Source organism: Oryctolagus cuniculus, chromosome 5 (assembly GCF_964237555.1).
Source record: "Oryctolagus cuniculus chromosome 5, mOryCun1.1, whole genome shotgun sequence".
NCBI lineage: Eukaryota > Metazoa > Chordata > Mammalia > Lagomorpha > Leporidae > Oryctolagus > Oryctolagus cuniculus.
The window spans coordinates 102,605,283-102,624,846 of NC_091436.1; the positions used below are offsets into that span (position 1 = coordinate 102,605,283).

General features: G+C 40.8%; 1 protein-coding gene across 2 annotated transcripts in view; it reads right to left on the reverse strand.

Moving 5' to 3' along the window:
* The window catches only part of COL19A1 (collagen type XIX alpha 1 chain), a 415,341-nt gene that overhangs the window by 41,537 nt on the left and 354,240 nt on the right, over nt 1-19,564 (reverse strand). For both annotated transcript variants that reach the window (XM_051855527.2, XM_051855528.2), the window contains exons 44-49: nt 15,221-15,265; nt 15,056-15,118; nt 8,627-8,662; nt 8,456-8,500; nt 5,735-5,905; nt 3,234-3,300 (exon numbers count right to left, since the gene is read on the reverse strand). In XM_051855527.2, coding sequence (XP_051711487.1) covers nt 3,234-3,300; nt 5,735-5,905; nt 8,456-8,500; nt 8,627-8,662; nt 15,056-15,118; nt 15,221-15,265 — 427 coding nt within the window. The remainder of the gene's footprint in view (nt 1-3,233; nt 3,301-5,734; nt 5,906-8,455; nt 8,501-8,626; nt 8,663-15,055; nt 15,119-15,220; nt 15,266-19,564) is intronic.

Consider the following 19,564-nt stretch of genomic DNA (forward strand, 5'->3'; position numbering starts at 1 on the left):
AGACCTCAGTGGAGAAGAGTGGCCATCAAAGAGAGACGTGAGAACTTCCACTTTGCGTATGGCCTTGTCTAAATACTGATGGAATTTGTGGAACTCAAAAGGCTTTCATGGCTTAGGCAGCTCATGTCAAATGCCTCGGGTGATAACTGACGTCACACGAGTCACTGTGTACTAACTTCCCATGTGGGATCTCTATTCTCAAAAGAGCAACAGTATTAACACTGATGGTAAAACTTAATTCCAAAGATTTACTTCGTTCTATTGTGTGATACTATGCATAAGTTCTAGTTATGTCTAGATGTCAAACTCCATTGCCTGTGTTTTTAGGTATTTATTTAAGGTTTAGAAAGTGCCTCAAACATAAAATCTTGGATACATGTCTCTCTGTGAGATTCCTATCTCATATGTTTTAACATAGGCTCAGATATTTAAAGGCAGCTGAGGAGATTTCTGAGAATGGCAAAATTCTGTGGACTTTGGTCCAAAATTTGGATTGCAAGCTTTTGTGTATAGCTTTAAAGACACCCTGATACAGACCCCATACTGAAAAGGGTAGCAGCAAAAGTTGTTCGAGAACTGAGGAGCTTCTAAATAAAAGCTCCGGTATTGGGAATTGCTGATGACAGGATTCTATGGCAGTTGAATTCCAAAATTCGGATTCCAAGCTTTTGTATATAGCTTTAAAGAGGCCCTGACGCCTCTTTACTGAAAAGGGTAGCTACAAAAGTTGTTATGGATTCCAGGATTTGGATTCTAAGCCTTGTGTTTGCTTAAAAGCCTCTGAAACAGACACTGTGCTGGGCAGGGGAGCTGCAAAGGTGTTCCAAGGAATCAAGGAGTTTTTAACAAAAACTCCAACATTAGGAATTCCTGAGCAAGCCATTCGTAAGAAGATCCTCTTCAGATCAGCTTCAGCGTAAATGAAAGGGGCCTTACCAGGTGCTATTGAGCATGGCTACTTCTGTGAAATTAGCATTAAACTTCTACCTCTTAAGTCTTCACAGGTGAATGAGAAAGACAAGCCTGACTGTTCCTATAAGCCAATCAGAAACCTTAAGTACTTCAAAGCAAAAAGGATAAGTAAAGCTTTTGCCTTTGTCTCCTTAACGCGCAAACATGCTGTACCTGCCTTTCTTAATTATCTCTGGGAACTGTTATTGATGATAAAGCTACCTAATGATTTCTTCTATTATTCTCTATACTCAAGCTAAATGGGTTTATAATCTTCATAAGGATATCCTTATGAAGGATATACCCACTACCTGGGAATCTCTAAGATATTTTGTTTCATCTAAAGGGGCACCCCACCTAAAATTGGTTTTGTTCCAGTTTTACTTATACTAATTAACAAACTTTTATATAAGTTTCAGAACTTCTGGGAGTAACTGACCATGCAGGGGACACAGACGTTGGCAATGATCAAGACTGCTCCAGCTCACAAAGCAAATTTGTTAGATAGGATAAACAGAGATTTCCAGACCCTGGATAGGCAGGGTCTGCACTACGCCCCTCATAAGCAGGAAGCAGTTACAGAAGAGATGATTCAACGTCCATCAGCTCCCCTTAGGATTAAGGGATGGAGTTTCTGAGGGGGGAATGAAGTGGGCAGGCATACAGGTTAAAATCGATTAGGTTTGTGAGCTGGAAGACCATGCCTTCACCAAGCCCCTGTGTGACCTCAAGCCCTACCTGATACCTTCACCACGCCCATGTGTGACCTCATGCCTCTACCTGGCCACACCTGAGTGCCCACCGGCCAATCAGGTTAATTAACCATTCCCCTTTGGAAGTGGTTTAAAAGCCTGGCCTTCTCTTCTTTACCCTGGCCTCTTGCTAGGAGGGGGGCTTGCTGTAGCCATGTGCCTCCAGGGCACATGGCCTTCAGGCCACCCGCCCTAGGCTTCCTGGCCTAGATGCTCCTCCACATGGCTGGTTTCTGGTGCTCGGTATGAACCCAGATTTCCCTCTCTCTCTTAGATAAAGCTCTCACTCTCCTATGATTTCTCTCATTGAATAAAATCCTAAAATGTAAAAAAAAAAAAAAAAAAAAAGTGCTGAAGGAATCCAATGTCATTTAGAAAGGCAGAGTCCTGACTCTTGACTTTTTAATTCAACATTTCTATCAAAAACTAGAATGATGACATGCTTAGAAAATTTGGACATGACACAAAGTTAGGAGGGCCAGCAAACCTGCTCTCCCAGAGACAGTATTAGAAAACATGTTTCCAAACTGAAACAATGCATGGACACAGATCAGTTGACATTTAATAAGAATATAAGACACACGCTTAGATTTTAAAAATAAACACACTGTCCACACATAATGAGAAACAATTTTAAAAAACAGGTGTAAAGAATATCAGGGTGGCTAGTTATTTGAAAATTTGAAATTAATTAACAGTATGATATGGTTACTTAAAAAAAAGCAATACTATCTTAACTTGAATTATTGAAGTGCCTAGGGCAGAGGTCAGAAAACTTTTTTCTGTAAAGGGCCAGATGATAAATATTTCAATCTTCATGGGCTATTGTGGCCTCTGTTCCAGTTACTGAATTCTGCTCCTGTAGCATGAAAGCAGCCAAAGAAAATACATAAAGGAACAGGCTGGTTGTGCTCCAGTAATACTTTATTTACGAAGACACATTTGAATTTCAGATCATCTTCACACAACATGAAATATTTTTCTTTTGATTTTTAAAAATCATTTGAAAGTGTGAAGCCTTCCCCCTGCCATAAAAATGTCAAAACCACTCTCAGCCAGAAATAAATAAATAAATGGCAGGAATATTTGGCTGACAGGTCTAGATCAAAAGATGTTGTAATTACCCTTGATATAAATATGTCTGGGTGAATGAAGGTCATGTATAAATTAATCATTTCCCAAGGGTGGCAATGGTGGAGGAGCTAGACATGTTGACTCCACAGAGCAGGGAAATAAGGAGTAGTATAATGGATATTAAAAAATACTCAAAGGGCTATCATGTGCATAGAGGGTACATTGCTCATATTGTTTTCCATTTCAGGAATGATGACAGAAAGTTACAAGGAGGCAGATTTAACAGTGCAAGGAAGAGCTTTCTATTGAACACTGCATTCCCATCATAAAATGGATTGCCTCTCAATGCTGTTGTTGCCTAGCCCCCTTTCGAGAGTGCAATTGAAGGGATTCCCCACAGTGGCCAGGCAATGGGAACTACTGAGAAATTCAGAAATGTTATTAAGCAAACCTAACCTTCAAAAATTCTTAGGACCTCTTGATTAATATACTTCTTTATTTCTTCAAATGAAACTGCATCAGCCTAAAGAAGGGAAAAATATTCCATTAAAATAAAGTATAGCACAAATGAATAAAGAATAGAAACAGACTTCTATAGACACATTAAGCAACAAGCATTTGGAAGTTGACTATATAGGGCAATAAATATCTTGTTTTGATTAAATTCTGTGAATAAGTTGAAGTGCATTATTGCTTTATAAGTTGTGGACTGGCATTATAACCAGACATCTACATATTTACTATTACATGGAGAGACATGGATTCACATTTCCTGTCACATAATTTTACTGAGTTAAAGAACTTGAACCAAAGTATCATGATGTTAGTATCTCAGCTACAATTTAATTTTTAACCAATCATTGAACATTGGCAAAATCAATACCTAACTGATATTACATATCTTCAAAGGAAGTGAACCTAGCAGATAACTTCAAGTATGTTGGATTGTTCCTTAAAATGTTTTTAACTAAGGTTTGCCCATTTCAGGGTACATTTTATTCTGTAATTTACACTTTCCAAGTATACATGTAGTAAGCAATTTTATTTTCTTAAGAGAAAATGTTCAAGAGACCAGGTAAAAAGTAGGTAAATGAAGTCAGTTGAATTTTTAACCCCTTAATAAACAAATCTGCATGTATTTCACAATCTAACATTTATAATAGTAATTCTCTACTCTTGTATTTTCACATTTTTCAAAAGGGAGCTGTTATTTCTCATGATGCTCAGGATTCCAAGCTATTTTGTTACTGTTCCTTGCATCTGATGGTTATTATCTGGAGGTATATGTTTGGTAATAACAAGAATGCAATGAAGATTAGAGGTTATTACAAAGGGAATTGCCCCCATTACAAACATCCCCTTTGAGATGTATACATGAACAAAGACTATAATGAGATATGGTTAGATATGAGACTCTGAAAGTCTACAGAAAATCACATTGCATGTGATTGGAATGTGACCTGAACTCTTTTCTATAATTAGATGGTGCAACTTCATCTATAAAAGTTTCTGTCTTGGTACACTGCCCATCATTCTTCACTGCAAATTCCTCTATCCCCATTCTGGGCCTGCGTACGTAATAATAACATTGTGTGTTTTCAGAACACAAGGGTGCTAATTCGGTTTTAACAATAAACTCATTTGGAATTCAAACAAAACAAAACAGAACAAAACAAAACCAAATTGGATCATGTGAAAGGATCATAAAGTGACAATTTCGTTTGGACAGAGCAGTTTCAAGAATGCTCTATTTCATTATCTCATTTTCACCATAGAAGGGACAATGAACTTGAATGAATGCACCTACTATCAATTACTCACACAGCACAGAGAGTTCAAGGTACACAGTTTGATTCAAGTAGAGTTTAGGGAGAGTGGATAAAAATAAAGGAGTGTGAAAATTGTAGGAATGCTCAGGTTTGCTTTGGATCTAGTATAGGCCTATTATGTGAGGAAAGTATGGTTTTAACGCCCCCAGTTCATTCCAGGACACTTCTTTCTTCCTGACATGGATATTTTAATATTAAATCTCTGTTGAATGGACACTCATTATTCCTTCATGAAGACGTTAATACATATATGGGTTTCCTTAACTAAACAATGTTTCTTGCCCTGAAACCTGAATGGTTTCCATTTCAAAGCGCTGCTTGGGCCTGATTTGCTTTTCTGACATTCAGTAAAATAAGAGTCCTAATACAAAACAGACAAATGTGATTCCTGCATAGTATCAGGAGACATTATAGATAGCATTTTAAAAGCATGAATCGGGAGCAGTCATTTGGCCTAGCACTTAAGCTATTGGCCGTGATGCCCACATCCCATATCAGAGTGCCTGGGTTTGCATTCAGCTCTGCTCTGATTCTAGTTTCCTGTTAATGCCCATCTTGGGAGGCAGCAGTGATGGTTCAAGCAATTGGAGCTTGCCACCCATGTGGTCAGTCTGGATTGAGTTCCCAGCTATAAGCTTCAATCCAGCTTATTCTTGGCTTCTGTGGGTATGAGAACAAACCAATAGACAGGACCTCTCCTTGTCTCTCAATCTCTTTGTTTTCATCTCAAATAATAAATGAGTAAGTAAGTAAATATATTTTAAAATAGCTGAATTTTTTTTAAAAAGCCATGGTTTTGAAGTCGGCCACATCTGAGTCTGACCCACATAACAACTCTGTGACCTTGGGCAAGTCAATTCTCAGGTTTCTGAGTTTGTAAAAGTGGAATGGGAAGAACACCTTTCTTTCCAGTTTGATTGTGAGGAGCAAATAAAGTAATGCGTACTAAATGGTTAGCAGAGGATCTAGCAAACACTTGATAGCTATCTCCACCCTCAGAGACTAGTTTAGGTTTGTCTTACGTATTTAAAACATTATCATTGCTTTTTAAAATGTAAAATGTAAAACTTCTTATCATTGCTTTCAAAATGTAAAATGGTCTTTACTACACAACCCAGAACCACTTACCGGAGTGCCAGGTACACCTGGTGAGCCTGGAGGGCCTTGTTGGCCAGGGGAGCCCATGGAACCCTTGCTTCCAGGTGGTCCCACAGGACCTACGGCCCCCTTCACGCCTGTAAGGCCTGGTTTCCCCCGTTCACCTTGCGGGCCTCTGTCTCCTGGAATTCCCTGATCACCCTATTGAGGGGAAAAATGATCTTTACTAGAATGACACCAGTTGTGGTTAAGAGCAAAGGTTCCATATTTATACTAGATTTATTAGCTGTGGCTTCTTGGATAAGGGACTTAAACTATCTGTGGCCTAGTTTCCTTAGCTATGAAATAGGTATATTAATAGTACCTACTAAGCAGGGTGTTGTTGAGAAATAAATGACTTAACCCAAGTAAAGTGCTTCAACAACATCTAGCACCTTGGGCGCATTCAACATATAAATGTTAGTGACAATGCTAGTTGTACTCTGTCTACTATGGTGGCCCTTTTGAAAGTTGACACCAGCTGTTACTTCAGGTCTGGATCTCTTTGTAGTAATAAAGGAAGATTGCCAAGAGGATCTCACCACAGAGTTTTCACTTAGAAAAACTCAAGGACACTCAGAACCTCTCCTAAATCATGTGCTTCCCTCCTCGTCTTTCTACTGTTGTATGGTCTTCAGTAGACTCTTTTGGTTTGTGCTTATGTTCTATGTGTGTGCTCACGTTGTACATGTGTGTGAGGTATTTGCTCACTGTGTCTTAAATTTAAACAACTTATGAGGGTGAGAAAGGAGAGTCTTTGAAAAGTTCAAAGTAGGTAGCTAAGGAGGAGGGTTCCCACTCAACAGCAGAGGTGATGTATAAGATTTTGTTGAATAAGCTGTCATAACAAAATAGGAATAAGACTATATTAGCTATGTCTAAATCTGGTATGTGGTTTCTTTAATGTTGTCTTTTATCCTTCCATGTATCTCATACTGTATGTTTGTGCAAGAAATGATGGGGAGGGGAGAAAGAAATAGAGGATGGGGGTGGTGCCGTGGTGCAGGTTAATCCTCCACCTGCTTTGCTGGCATCCCATATGGGTGCTGGTTCTAGTCCCGGCTACTCCTCTTCCGATCCAGCTCTCTGCTCTGGCCTGGGAAAGCAGTGGAAGCTGGCCCAAGTGCTTGGGCCCCTGCACCCGCATGAGAGACCCGGAAGAAGCTCCTGGCTCCTGGCTTCGGATCGGCACAGCTCTGGCCGTTGAGGCCATATGGGGAGTGAACCAGCGGAAGGAAGACCTTTCTCTCTGTCTCTCCCTCTCACTGTCTGTAACTATGCCTCTCAAATAACTAAATAAAAGCTTTAAAAAAAATAGAGGACAGGCCTTTCATGGTAGGTGTTTCAGACAGATTTTCAAACATTCAGTTACAGAACCCAGGAGGTGATGCTCACATCAAATACAATAGAATTGTGCTTAAGGCTGCCCTACATTTCACTATTATTCTTTCACTTGTGACTATTCTGAAATAAAAAAAAAAACAAAAATCAAATTCTTTTTCTCTTGCTTTAGAAAATAATGAAAATAAGTGAACAACTGCCAAAATCTATGTGATCATGGAGTGCAAAGATATATAGAAAGAAGCCATGTAGGAAGAAGAAAAAAGTAGATGAATCTAACATTAACACTACTCTCTTAGCTACAAAAATGCATCTGCACACAGGCCTATCAACCAAGTGCACATTTGGAGAGATTTCTGAGAGAACTGAAAAAAAAAATAGTAGGACACTTTAGTCAGTGATTGATACTCTGCAATCTCTAACATGTTAAAATCCTTTCATAAGTTAGGTACAGAGATGTTAACTTTTATGATGCTTATTAATATGGAGATTGGGAGAAGATTAATGTCTCAGAAAAAGGGGGCTAGGTAAGTGAAATAAGGCATATCCCTAGAGTACAATAACATGTAGCCATTAAAAAGCAGATGAAGATCTGTATCTACTGACAGAGGAAAGGTAGTTATTATGTTTTGTTAGGGGAAAATCACTTACATAGCAGTGTGAATCATTTTTTTAGAACAGCATATATATTTACTTACATTGATACATATAAGTAGAGGTGTACATCATGTACAAGAGTAAGAGAGGTGGAAATATGTCTGATATCAATGGTGTTTATCTTTATGTAAGGGGACAAGGTAAATTTTTCTTTCTTTTATATTATTTGTATTTCCTTTAGCTATCATGGATTACTTGTATAGTAACAAATAAAAACTAGTAAGCTAGATACCAGTATGCAAATGTACATGTGCCTACCATCACACACAACAGCAACCCTAAATAGAATTATAGTAAGCATTGATGCTTGAGTAACCTTTGCTATGGAGTGACATTAGTTCTACTAGAAAAAAGATATTAAAGCAAACAGGAAGTAACAATATCAGCGACCCAATTTACATAAAAGTATACCACCTAATTGGCATTACTAGTAACTTCACTGCATATGATGAAATTTTGTAAACCAGATCAGCAGGGTAGACTTAGCTGTGTGCAAATGCAACCATGTAGGTGTACCTGCCAGAAGATCTGCTTCTGCATCCTTTAATTGTCACATTTTCTGCCTAGTAAGAGATCTTGGGTCACATACAAGCTAGTCTTCTTTTTACATATTGAGAAATTTTCAGGAACCTACATACATAATTGTATAGCCCAAATGAAGAGACAGATGTAATAGACAGACTTGAATAGCAATCATAATAGTAATATACATACACGTTCTCCTTTGGGGCCTCTATCTCCAGGCTTACCCATGATGCCCTGAAAAACAGATGTCATGCTAAAAATCACTGTCTGCCAAAGATTTTTCATCAATCTGGTTGATATAAATGTTGGTAGGTATTCTGGATGCAATACAATTTTTATTTTAAATGGTATTTTCCATACCTGAGCACCTGGTAATCCATCTTTTCCATTTATTCCCTATAAAGATAAAAATTGATTAATATTTCTAAATCTGCATTAATTGATACAATTAAACACAATGAATGAATAAGGTTTCAAGGACAGTCCCTTAGTCATACTTTTTAAAACTAGATTTACTTATTTATTTGAAAGTCAGAATGATGGGTGGTGGTGGTGGGTAGGGAGAGAGCTTCCATCTATTGGTTTACTTTCCAAGTGGCTGCAGCAGCTAAGGCTGGGTCAGGTTGAAGCCAGGAGCTAGGACCTCCATCTGGGTCTCTCACATGAATGGCAGAGACTCAAGTACTTGGTCCATCATCTTTGCTTCCCAGGTGCATTAGGTAGGAACTGGATTGGAAGCTGACTAGTTGGAACTTATAAACCAGCACTCCAATATGAGATGTGGGTATTCCAAGTGGCAGCTTAACCCACTATGTCACAACACCTGCCCCTCCTTAATCAAATTTCTATTGAGATCTTGGTGAGCTAATTTGGTAATAGACAACAAAATCAGTAGAATCAGCACTGAATTCAAATTCTGACTCTGGGGGCACAGTGGTTCAGATGCTGCTTGGAATGCCTGCATCCTATATCAGAGTGCCAAGGTTCAAGTCTAGGCTGTGTTCCCGATTCCAGCTTCCTGCTAATGTGTCTCCTGAGAGGCAGCAGGGAGGGCTCAAGTAGTTGCATCCCTATTACCCATGCAGGAGATCCGTATTGAGTTCATGGCTCCTGGATTTTATCTGGTCTTGCCCTGGCTGAACCAATGGATGAGAGATCTCCTTGTCTGTCTCTGGTTTAAAAAACAAAAACAAAAACAAAAACAACAACAACAAAAAACTTATGTCATTTAGTGGCTTCATTAACTTGCTTGGACAATTTCCTTAACCACTATTAATATCAACTTAAGGTAAGGATTAAATAAAATAACATGGAAAACGTACAGCACATTTTGAATAGGCAACAACATTTATTTTATTTACTTATTTTCCTCTTAGGTATATCCCGAGGAAATAGAAGGTATCCCATGACACTAGCTTGCTGGGGTATGGAATTTTTGTTACCTTCTAATAAGAAATTTTCCAGCACAAAAAGTCATTCTCAGTAAATGATCTCAGTTATAGCTGGGAAAATTTGATAACATGGCCAGAGCATGAACCTACTATGAAATAAACTGTCAGCTGGAGAACAATTGTTATATTTTGGTTGAAAACAGGAAAGGAAAGCAAGAAATCTGTAATCATGGCTTTTGAGAGTATTAAATAGGGAGTTTTATTAGAAAACTAGAAGCTTCTTGAACTTTAAAAGGCAGTTATGGAATTGGTAATAAAGCTGAGTCCTGTCTGGAGATTTATAAGACGGGGAGAACTACTGGCTAGGAGATATAAGAAGGAAAAGGACTTGGGGTCAAACAAATACCTAGGGCCCAAAGCAGATGTGTTTTTGAGATGTGATTTGAAGAGGGAGATCAAGGTGAGGAATATGATTTCTTAGCTAGCAGGCAATTGCATGGACTTGCTCCTCTGAAAAGCCGCAGAGTGTTTTATTGTGCTGGTATGGATTCTGTGAGAATGGAACTGCAGACAACTGCATGTTTTCGTTGCTGTAAATTACAGTGAAATCTGTCACAACTGATAACCCAACCTTAGTCCCCCAACCTCTCTGGAGCATCCTGGGGATTATTTAGAATACTTTAAGAACGTGTGATCTGAAGTGTACAGTTCAAAGTATTTATTACATCCAGGAACACAAGCAACAGAGACAAAGCTGATTAAGGACAGGATGTGAAAGAAGCAACTGTGTTCCTGGAATGAAAAATCAGTCCAGTATAAAAATGTAATTCACATTTTTAGAAACAATGTAAGGAAAGGAATAACCCTATAATCCATTTTTTTCTTTTTGTTCTCTAGTAATATATCAAAGACTTTTATGAGGGTTTGTATATGAGGGAATTACTTCCTACCCAGGTGGGGGGAGTTTTGCTTTCTAAAATTTTTTAATTTTTAAAAAGGTTTTATCTTATTTATTTGAAAGGCAGAGTGACAGACAAAGGAGAGGGAGAGAGAAGAGGAAGAGGGAGAGGAAGGGATAGGGAGAAGGAGAAGGGGAGGGAGAGACAGGGGAAGGGAGAGGGGAAGGGAGAGGAGGAGGGAGAGGGGGAGAGAGGGAGAGAGATGTTTCATCTGATGATTCATTCCCCAGTTGGCTGAAATGTATCATTATAAGGTCATCCTACTGTATTTCCTCAATTGATTCTTTTTTCTTCTCTCTAAGAGTATACTTTCACACCTTTCCCTGTCTTCAGACATACAGTATCACCTTCCTGCTCTCCATGCTTAGCTGACCTCGATTCTTCTTTAACTGATAAAATAAACAGGAGGCAACCCCTACTGTCCGTTCAGCAGATTTAATGACCTACATGTGTTGGTACCCCAGCTTACACACCCCCTTGCATTTAAGAAGAATGACTTGCTCCTATTCTTCCTTAGAACCAATTTCCACTGATGAATAGAATACCAGTCCTCATCATCTGCTTAATCTTCATTTTATTTATTTATTTATTTATTTTTGACAGGCAGAGTGGACAGTGAGAGAGAGAGACAGAGAGAAAGGTCTTCCTTTGCCGTTGGTTCACCCTCCAATGGCTGCTGCGGCCGGTGCACTGCACTGATCCGATGGCAGGAGCCAGGTACTTATCCTGGTCTCCCATGGGGTGCAGGGCCCAAGCACTTGGGCCATCCTCCACTGCACTCCCTGGCCACAGCAGAGAGCTGGCCTGGAAGAGGGGCAACCGGGACAGACTCCGGCGCCCCGACCGGGACTAGAACCCGGTGTGCTGGCACCGCAAGGTGGGGGATTAGCCTAGTGAGCCATGGCGCCGGCTGCTTAATCTTCATTTCCTTGTATCACCAAATTTTCCTCTTGCAATGGGGTTATTCCTAATCAGGAAACTACCGTGTTATAATTTTTGCCATGAATAACCTCCATAGTATAAATACAGTGGAGAATTACCAGTTCATGCTACTCATCTGTGGTTGACCCCTCCTTTCTCTTAAACTCTTGGTTCACTTGTTGTCTAGGAAATCTCACCTACCTGGTTTTCTTCAATTATCTCATTAGCTATAGTTTCTAGTCTTCTCTGCTAGATCCTCTTCCTAACATGTGAAGTAGTCTCCTCCCTTTCTCTCATACTGACTTCATTTCATCCAGATTCAGGTTTAAATACCAAATTCAATCTCTCTAAATCTGGTCTCTCTATTAATCCTGGGCAAGTATACCCACCACATACTTTTTTTTTTTTTTTTTTTTTTTTTTTTTTTTTGACAGGCAGAGTGGACAGTGAGAGAGAGAGACAGAGAGAAAGGTCTTCCTTTGCCGTTGGTTCACCCTCCAATGGCCGCCGCGGCCGGCGCGCTGCGGCCGGCGCACCGCGCTGATCCGATGGCAGGAGCCAGGAGCCAGGTGCTTTTCCTGGTCTCCCATGGGGTGCAGGGCCCAAGCACTTGGGCCATCCTCCACTGCACTCCCTGGCCACAGCAGAGGGCTGGCCTGGAAGAGGGGCAACCGGGACAGAATCCGGCGCCCGACCGGGACTAGAACCCGGTGTGCCGGCGCCGCAAGGCGGAGGATTAGCCTAGTGAGCCGCGGCGCCGGCCCCCACCACATACTTTGTACTTCCACTCGGATAGCTACTAGTGCTTCAATCTCATAGAGAACTCTTGGGTTTCCCTCCCAAGCCCACCTATATTCAGTCTTCACCATTCCACCCAGCAGCACCTCTCTCTTGTGGTTGCTCAGACTCCAAGCCACAACTGTGAGTTGCCTCTTTGGCTGATACTTCCATCTAGCCTATCCACACGTCTTCTTGGTGCTTGCTTCAATGTCCATGCTAAATCACCATCCTTGTGACCTCCATATTCTCACCACTGTTCTCATGGAGTTTATGGCAATGCTTCCTCACTGTTCCACCTGCTTCTATCCTGCTTCTTAAAGCCAACTCGCTACTAAATAGTCAAAGGGAACCTTAAAATGTAGTCTGATAATTTTTATTCCTTGCCACAAAAGCTCTAGTTTCTATTATATTTGAAATGAAATCCAAACTCCATTCCCTTAGGAGCTCCTTATGGTCCAGACTCTGCCTGCTTCTCCCTTAGTGTCTTCCCTTCTGTTCTTTTGCTTAGTTCATTCTTGATTTCATTCCTTTTTCTGTTCCTTGACCTCACTGGGCTCATTGCTGTACTCGCTATTTCTTTTTCCAGATATTGTATTCTCCTCAACCTTCCCATGGCTTGATGTTTTTACTTCATAGAGATTTCTGCTCAAGTATTGGGTATTCTCTGACCATCTAGATTAGATGATACTGTACTTAGACCTACCTAGATCTTCTACCTGAAATTGTGTGTGTATCTATTTGTTTGGCATCTGTGTTCCTATATGACAATACAAACCTCATGAATTGTTAGCAACCAGAATAGTGCTTAGCATTTATTAGGTACTCAGGAAAGGTTTGTTGAGTGAACAAATTGGTTTTTGCACAATCTCAACAGCAAAATGGCTTATAGGGGTTGGATAGGAAGTTGGTAAGGGGAGCCGAAAAGGGGACAGGGAATGAAACTACTATTTATCAAGTAATCCCCATGACCAGGCAATGGAAATGTTTTCTGTATGTCATGTCAGTTGAGTGACTTATAAAAGCCTCTGCATCCTAGTGCAGACCTAGATCTCCCTGACTCTAAGGTGCATATACCTTCAGTTTTTTCCCCATGTTGCCTTCTCTGAGGAGATGGTGGCCCAAGAATGCACCAGCCCTGAAGGCTCACAATGCATTGAGCCGTCTCATGAGCTCTGTGCTGCTTGTTCATCTTCAGTCTTTGCCTCTCCCTAAACATTCCACAGCAAATAAATAAGTAAAGGGAGCAGTCGCCTTCCTGAAAAAATAAATCTGAGTGTGGACAATGTCTTATTCATCTTCATACCCCCTTCCCCAAGGGCCCAGAACGTCCTCAGCCAGCAGCAGAGACTGCATGAATAAATGTGGAATTGAATTAGGGGTGATAGTTACAATGTCACATCAATACTATATATCAGTAGCCAAGAGTTCCTTTAGGACACAAGGGAATGATACAGGCAGTAGCGGTGAGTTATGAACGTGTAAGAACAAGGCCCATTTATAAAGGGGGGAGTTCGAGAAAATAGCTTTTACTTCAGCTTAACATATAGGTATTATATCTGTAAGCTTTGGTTTCTTTTATACTTTAGGATGTGACCAGTCATGTAATGTTTTAACTCTGCTGAGAACATTAGACATAGGCAAAGTGATCAGTTTCAGCTCACAATTGATCATAATGATAGGATTAAGAGTAAAAGGGATCACATAAACAAGACTAGTGTCTGCTAATACTGATAGAATTAACAAGGAGAGAACAATCCAACATGGGAAGCAGGATACATAGCAGACTCATAGAATGGCAGATGTCCCAAACAGCACTCTGGCCTCAGCCCTTAAAGCATTCAGATCTGGCTGAAGAGCCCATGAGAGTATTTTGGGCATGGAAAGCCAAGACATTCTGGCAAAACAAAACAAAAACAAATAACCTAAATGAAAGATCTCTGCGAGCGAGATCCCAATGGAAAGAACAGGCCAAAGAAGAAGGTACCTTTCTCTGAAGGGAGGAGAGAACTTCCACTTTGACTACGACCTTGTCTAAATATGATCAGAGTTGGTGAACTCAAAAGGCTTCCATAGCCTTGGCAACTCATGACAAGAGCCTAGGGTGATTACTGATACCATAAACAAGAATGTCAATTGTTAAGTCAACAACAGGAGTCACTGTGCACTTACTCCCATGTATGACCTCTGTCCTTAATGTGTTGTACAATGTGAATTAATGCTATAACTAGTACTCAAACAGTATTTTACACTTTGTGTTTCTGTGTGGGTGCAAACTGTTGAAATCTTTACTTAATATATTCTGAATTGATCTTCTGTATATAAAGATAGTTGAAAATGAATCTTGATGTGAATGGAATGGGAGAGGGAGTGGGAGAGGGGAGGGTTGCGGGGGGGAGGGAAGTTATGGGGGGGAAAATTCACTGTAATCCACAAGCTGTACTTTGGAAATTTATATTTATTAAATAAAAGTTTAAAAAAAGAACATTAGACATAGGAGTTTTCTAGCCCTTGAAACAAAAATCTCATCTTCTTCACCATTGTTTAAGATATAAAGATACTGCAGAGATCTGGGAAACATGGAGAGAACACCCCCTACCTACATCCCCAATTGTATTTCTGAACCCTGCTCTTACTTCCCTGAAGCCACTGATTCAAATCAGATTTTGAATAAAGGTGAAGAGGGTAATGCTCAGACCATTTCTCGAAGTGGCAAATTTTAAATAGTAAATGGTTCTTACTGGCTTTCCTGAGGGTCCTTCTGGTCCAGGGAAACCTATATCTCCAACAGGTCCTCTTTCACCCTATAAACAAATTCATAGGAAAAAAAAATTCCAAGAAATTCTTTAAAACTGTAGCCAAATAAATCACATGTGCAACTGTTATAAAAGAAAGTGGCCACTCACCGGTTCCCCTGGAACTCCTGGAGGCCCTGGGACACCAGGTTTTCCCTGTGGGTCAAGCAGAAATGTTAGGAACCCAATTCCTGAATGATGGCATTTGTATGCCTTGACACATACCTAACTCTGCAGGTGGTAAGGTACAGATGGAGTGCAAGTTAGTGTGGATAATGGAAGGGTGGGAGGGGAGAATATTTTTGAAAGTATTAAACCAACAGATCTTCATTTTGGGGACCCACTTTTTCTCTTTTTATTTTAGCAGGAGGAAGAACATACAGGGTAAAAGAAGTCTTTCTTAGGCTTTGAGTTGTACAAGAGGGGTAGGATGGCATGAAGAAAAACACCTCTGACTTGAGATGCTGAGTTCTGTTGAAAGGGAGAGGAGAAGGTGGGTTTGTTCCAACACTCCAAGGCCTGGCGTTGAGAGCCCACAGGAAGGCTGGTGGGGATGATCCAGCAGAGGTCTGAAGAGGTCCAGACCGGTGAACAGCGTAGCTTTGGAGAAGGAGCCACCTGCTCACATTCAAGAAAGACACACTACAATGTGTGGACGTAGGAGTGGGGCTGACTCCAGAGAAATGACAGCAAGTTTTGGGAGAATATGAAAATGAACAGCTATTTCCCTACTTGCTGTTTGGAATTTTGGGAGGACTCCCTCTGGCGGGAACAGCTATGGCTCAGTGGTGCAGCTGGGTAGACACAGGATCTGAAAGGGCAACCCTGGGTCTCCACGGTCAGTGTGGACAAGAAGGAGCCTCTGTGGGTCTGAGTGGAAGGTTATGCTAGCGCTGAGATGGCCAACACCCACAAGAGTCCTGGGGTGTAACAGGGGTAATGAAGTACCTGGCCTTGTGGCCTGAGAGAAGGCCCCAGGATGCCGATGGAAGCATCAGATGGGACCAGCAGAGAGCTCAGAGAACAGAAGGGAGAACATGCTGACTGAAGGCCCTACCCACTGCCAACACTTTGAGATACTTCTCCTTTATGCCCACATACGACCTGAGATAAAAGCAGCTCCAGAGAAATCCCTGGTAGCTCTGTACCTACTCCCAGAGGTCAGACAGGTCTGTTCCAGGAAGGGCATGATTGGGTCCCCTTGGTACTCAATCAAGTGACCATAATGTATCTGCATGAGCAGGCCCTGCCCACCTTCAAGTAGAAGAACAATCTTAACACTTTTTTACTGTGGTAAAATATCCATAACCTTTGTACTGTTTAACCATCTCTAAGGATGCAATTCAGTAGCACTAATCACATTTATACTTGCCATGTAACCATCAGCACTACATGTTATTTCTGAGCCAGAGGAAGTAACAGGACTAAAAAGTGAGGGTGTATTTTTAAGTGCACAGTTGCATGGTTGCAGTATGTAAAACGTTTACCCAGTCTTATTTCTGTAATGGTCAGTTATGTGGAAACTGCTTTTTGAGTAAATGTCAGGAAGTGGCAGGCTAGCCCCTTATTTCAGTTATGTTGCATCCTTTAGAGATATCTGTGGAATTCCTCTTTGGATTGCCTTTCTTGAGTCTGGTGCATATCGTTAAAAGACTTTCAATGGGGACCAATATTTTTTCTTTGAAGAAAACTTTATTTAGTGTAAAAAGCAAAAAGTAATTTGTAGTCACAGTTGGGGGAAATTAAACTTCTATTATATGACATAGAAACAAGAACTGGATGTGCAAATAAGTGGGACATTCTGAAGGCAATTCCAGAAACAAAGTTCCATACAGGTGCTAGGACTGGTGGATGGTAGATGGAGTGGGGAGAAAATGGGATTCAGGGTGTGGTGAAACTTCATGTAATAAAAAAATAATTATGGAGTGATTTCTAAGGAAAATATATCCATGTTAGTTTTTAAATTGTTTTTTATTTTGACAGAGTTATAGACAGTGAGAGAGAGAGAGAGAGAGACAGAGAGAAAGGTCCTCCTTCCATTGGTTCAGTCCCCAAATGCCAGGAACCAGGTGCTTCTTCCTGGTCTCCCATGCGGGTGCAGGAGCCCAAGCACTTGGGCCATCCTCCACTGCCCTCCTGGGCCATAGCAGAGAGCTGGACTGGAAGAGAAGCAACCGGGACTAGAACCTGGCACCCATATGGGAAGCCAGAGCCGCAGGTGGAGGATTTACCAAGTGAGCCACAGCGCCGGCCCCCATGTTACTTTTTTTTAAAAAGATTTATTTATGTATTTGAAAGGCAGAGTTACAGAGCGAGAGCAAGAGAGTGAGTAAATGAGAGAGAGAGATATCCTTCATCTGGTGGTTCACTCCCCAGACAGCCACTGCTGGAGCTGGGCTGATCTGAAACTAGGAGCCAGAGTCCTCCTCTGGGTCTCCCACGTGGGTGCAGGGGCCCAAACACTTGGGCCATCCTCTGCCGCCTCCCCAGATCCATTAGCAGGGAGTTGGATCAAAAGTGGAGCAGCCAGGACTCAAACTGGCACCCATATGTATGCCAGCACCAGAGGTGAAGGCTTAACCTACTTACTGTGCCACAGTGCGGCCCCCCCCATGTTTCTTTTATGATCATACAAATATTTAACTTGACTATAATAGCCAAATAAGGGAATGTTGTCTAAAAATTACAGATTATGGATGGTGTTTAATTTTTTGTTCAGACTTAGCAGTGAAATGGAGTAAGGCACTTTAAGGGATGGGGTAATGGCTGGGGCTTTGGGTGTATTGTGTGGCCCTGGGTGGGTAGGGTTCCAATAAGTGTCAATGGTTGGTGGGTGGTGATTACAATGCCCTTTCCTATCTTTCTCAGTTCCTATGATTCAAGCACATGGTTTCCATTGACTTTCTTATAATGTTTCCTGGACCTGTCCTGCAGAGGCAGCTAGCAAGAGGATAAATGGCCCCTTATTCATAAAGCGTGACCACAAAATTTTAATTAGAGCATCATGAATGAAGACCAGAATGATCCCTGGGGCTCAGAGAAATGATTTCAACCTTTCCTGGAGCACTTGCTATTCATTTGAAAAGACCTTGATGAGATTAAAACATTTGACACCAGAGAGCAACAAAAATGATTGAGAGGATTGAAGGGCTAGTTTACGAGGAAACATTAGTGGCAATAAAGCTCCGCTAATAACAGCAGGCTAAGGGATAACTCAGGCAGGCTGCAGCTTCATCTAAGAAACGTGAAGTAGTTGCCTGAGGAGAACTTTTCTTTTTTCACAACTGAAGAATGTTGAAATATGACAAGAACTAAGAAACATAAAAGCTCTTCAAAGCTGTGGTCATACATTAATGCACAGTCACAGGTAGTAGGGGTTCCCCTTATCCCCATGAAAGTGACTTGGGAAGAAAAAAGTTAAATAATGGAAATAAGCCAATCCCCAAAAGAGAAATATCATGTTTTTACTGATTTGTGCTAATATAGAGTGCAAAAAAATTTAATGCATGTTAGAAAAATTGACATTTTGAGATTTAATTATTGTTTACAGCCCTAGTCTATACTCTTGAAGAACAGTGGTTTTTCTTTTTTTAAATTTTTTAATAAATGTGAATTTACAAAGTGCAACTTTTGTATTGTTGTGGCTCCTCCCTCCCCCAACCTCCCTCCCTCCCTCGGCCCTCCCCTCTCCCACTCCCTCTCCCATCCCACCCTTTGTCGAGTTTCATTTTCAGTTACCTTCATATACAGAAGATCAACTTAGTATACACTAAGCAAGGATTTCAACAGGCTTCCCTCACACAACCGCACAAGGTATAGGGTATTGTTTGACTAGTAGTGTTGTTTTTAAGTTTCATAGTAAACCACATTAAGGACAGAAGTCCTACATGGGGAGCCTGTACCCAGTGACTGCCGTTGTAGATTTAACAATTGGCACTCTTATTTATGGTGTCAGCAATCACCCGAGGCTCTTGCCATGAGCTGTCTAGGCTATGGAAGCCCCTTGAGTTCACCAACTCTGAACTTGTTTAGTCAAGGCTGTATCACAGTGGAGGTTCCTTCCTCCCTTCGGAGAAAGGCGCCTCCCTCCTTGACGGCCTGTTCCTTCTGCTGGGGTCTTGTTCACCAGGATCTTTCATTTAGATTGGAACAGTGGTTTTTCTATTTCCTACTTGTTGAATTTTTTATTTAGTGGAAGGTTAAACTTTGGTTATCTTATTAGAACTGTACCTATGAAATAAATGAAATCTATTCTCTTTATATTAATACACAATTTTTAAAAAGACTAAAAAATAAAAAATATGCCATTGTAAAAATTAGGAGAAAAAAGGAAAGAAGAATGGAGAGAGGGAGGGAAGAAGAATAGGATGGGAAGTATCATTAAACTCTTAAAACTGCATATATGAAATAGATGAAATTTGTTTCCTCTATAAGTAAGAAAAAAATTTAAAGAGA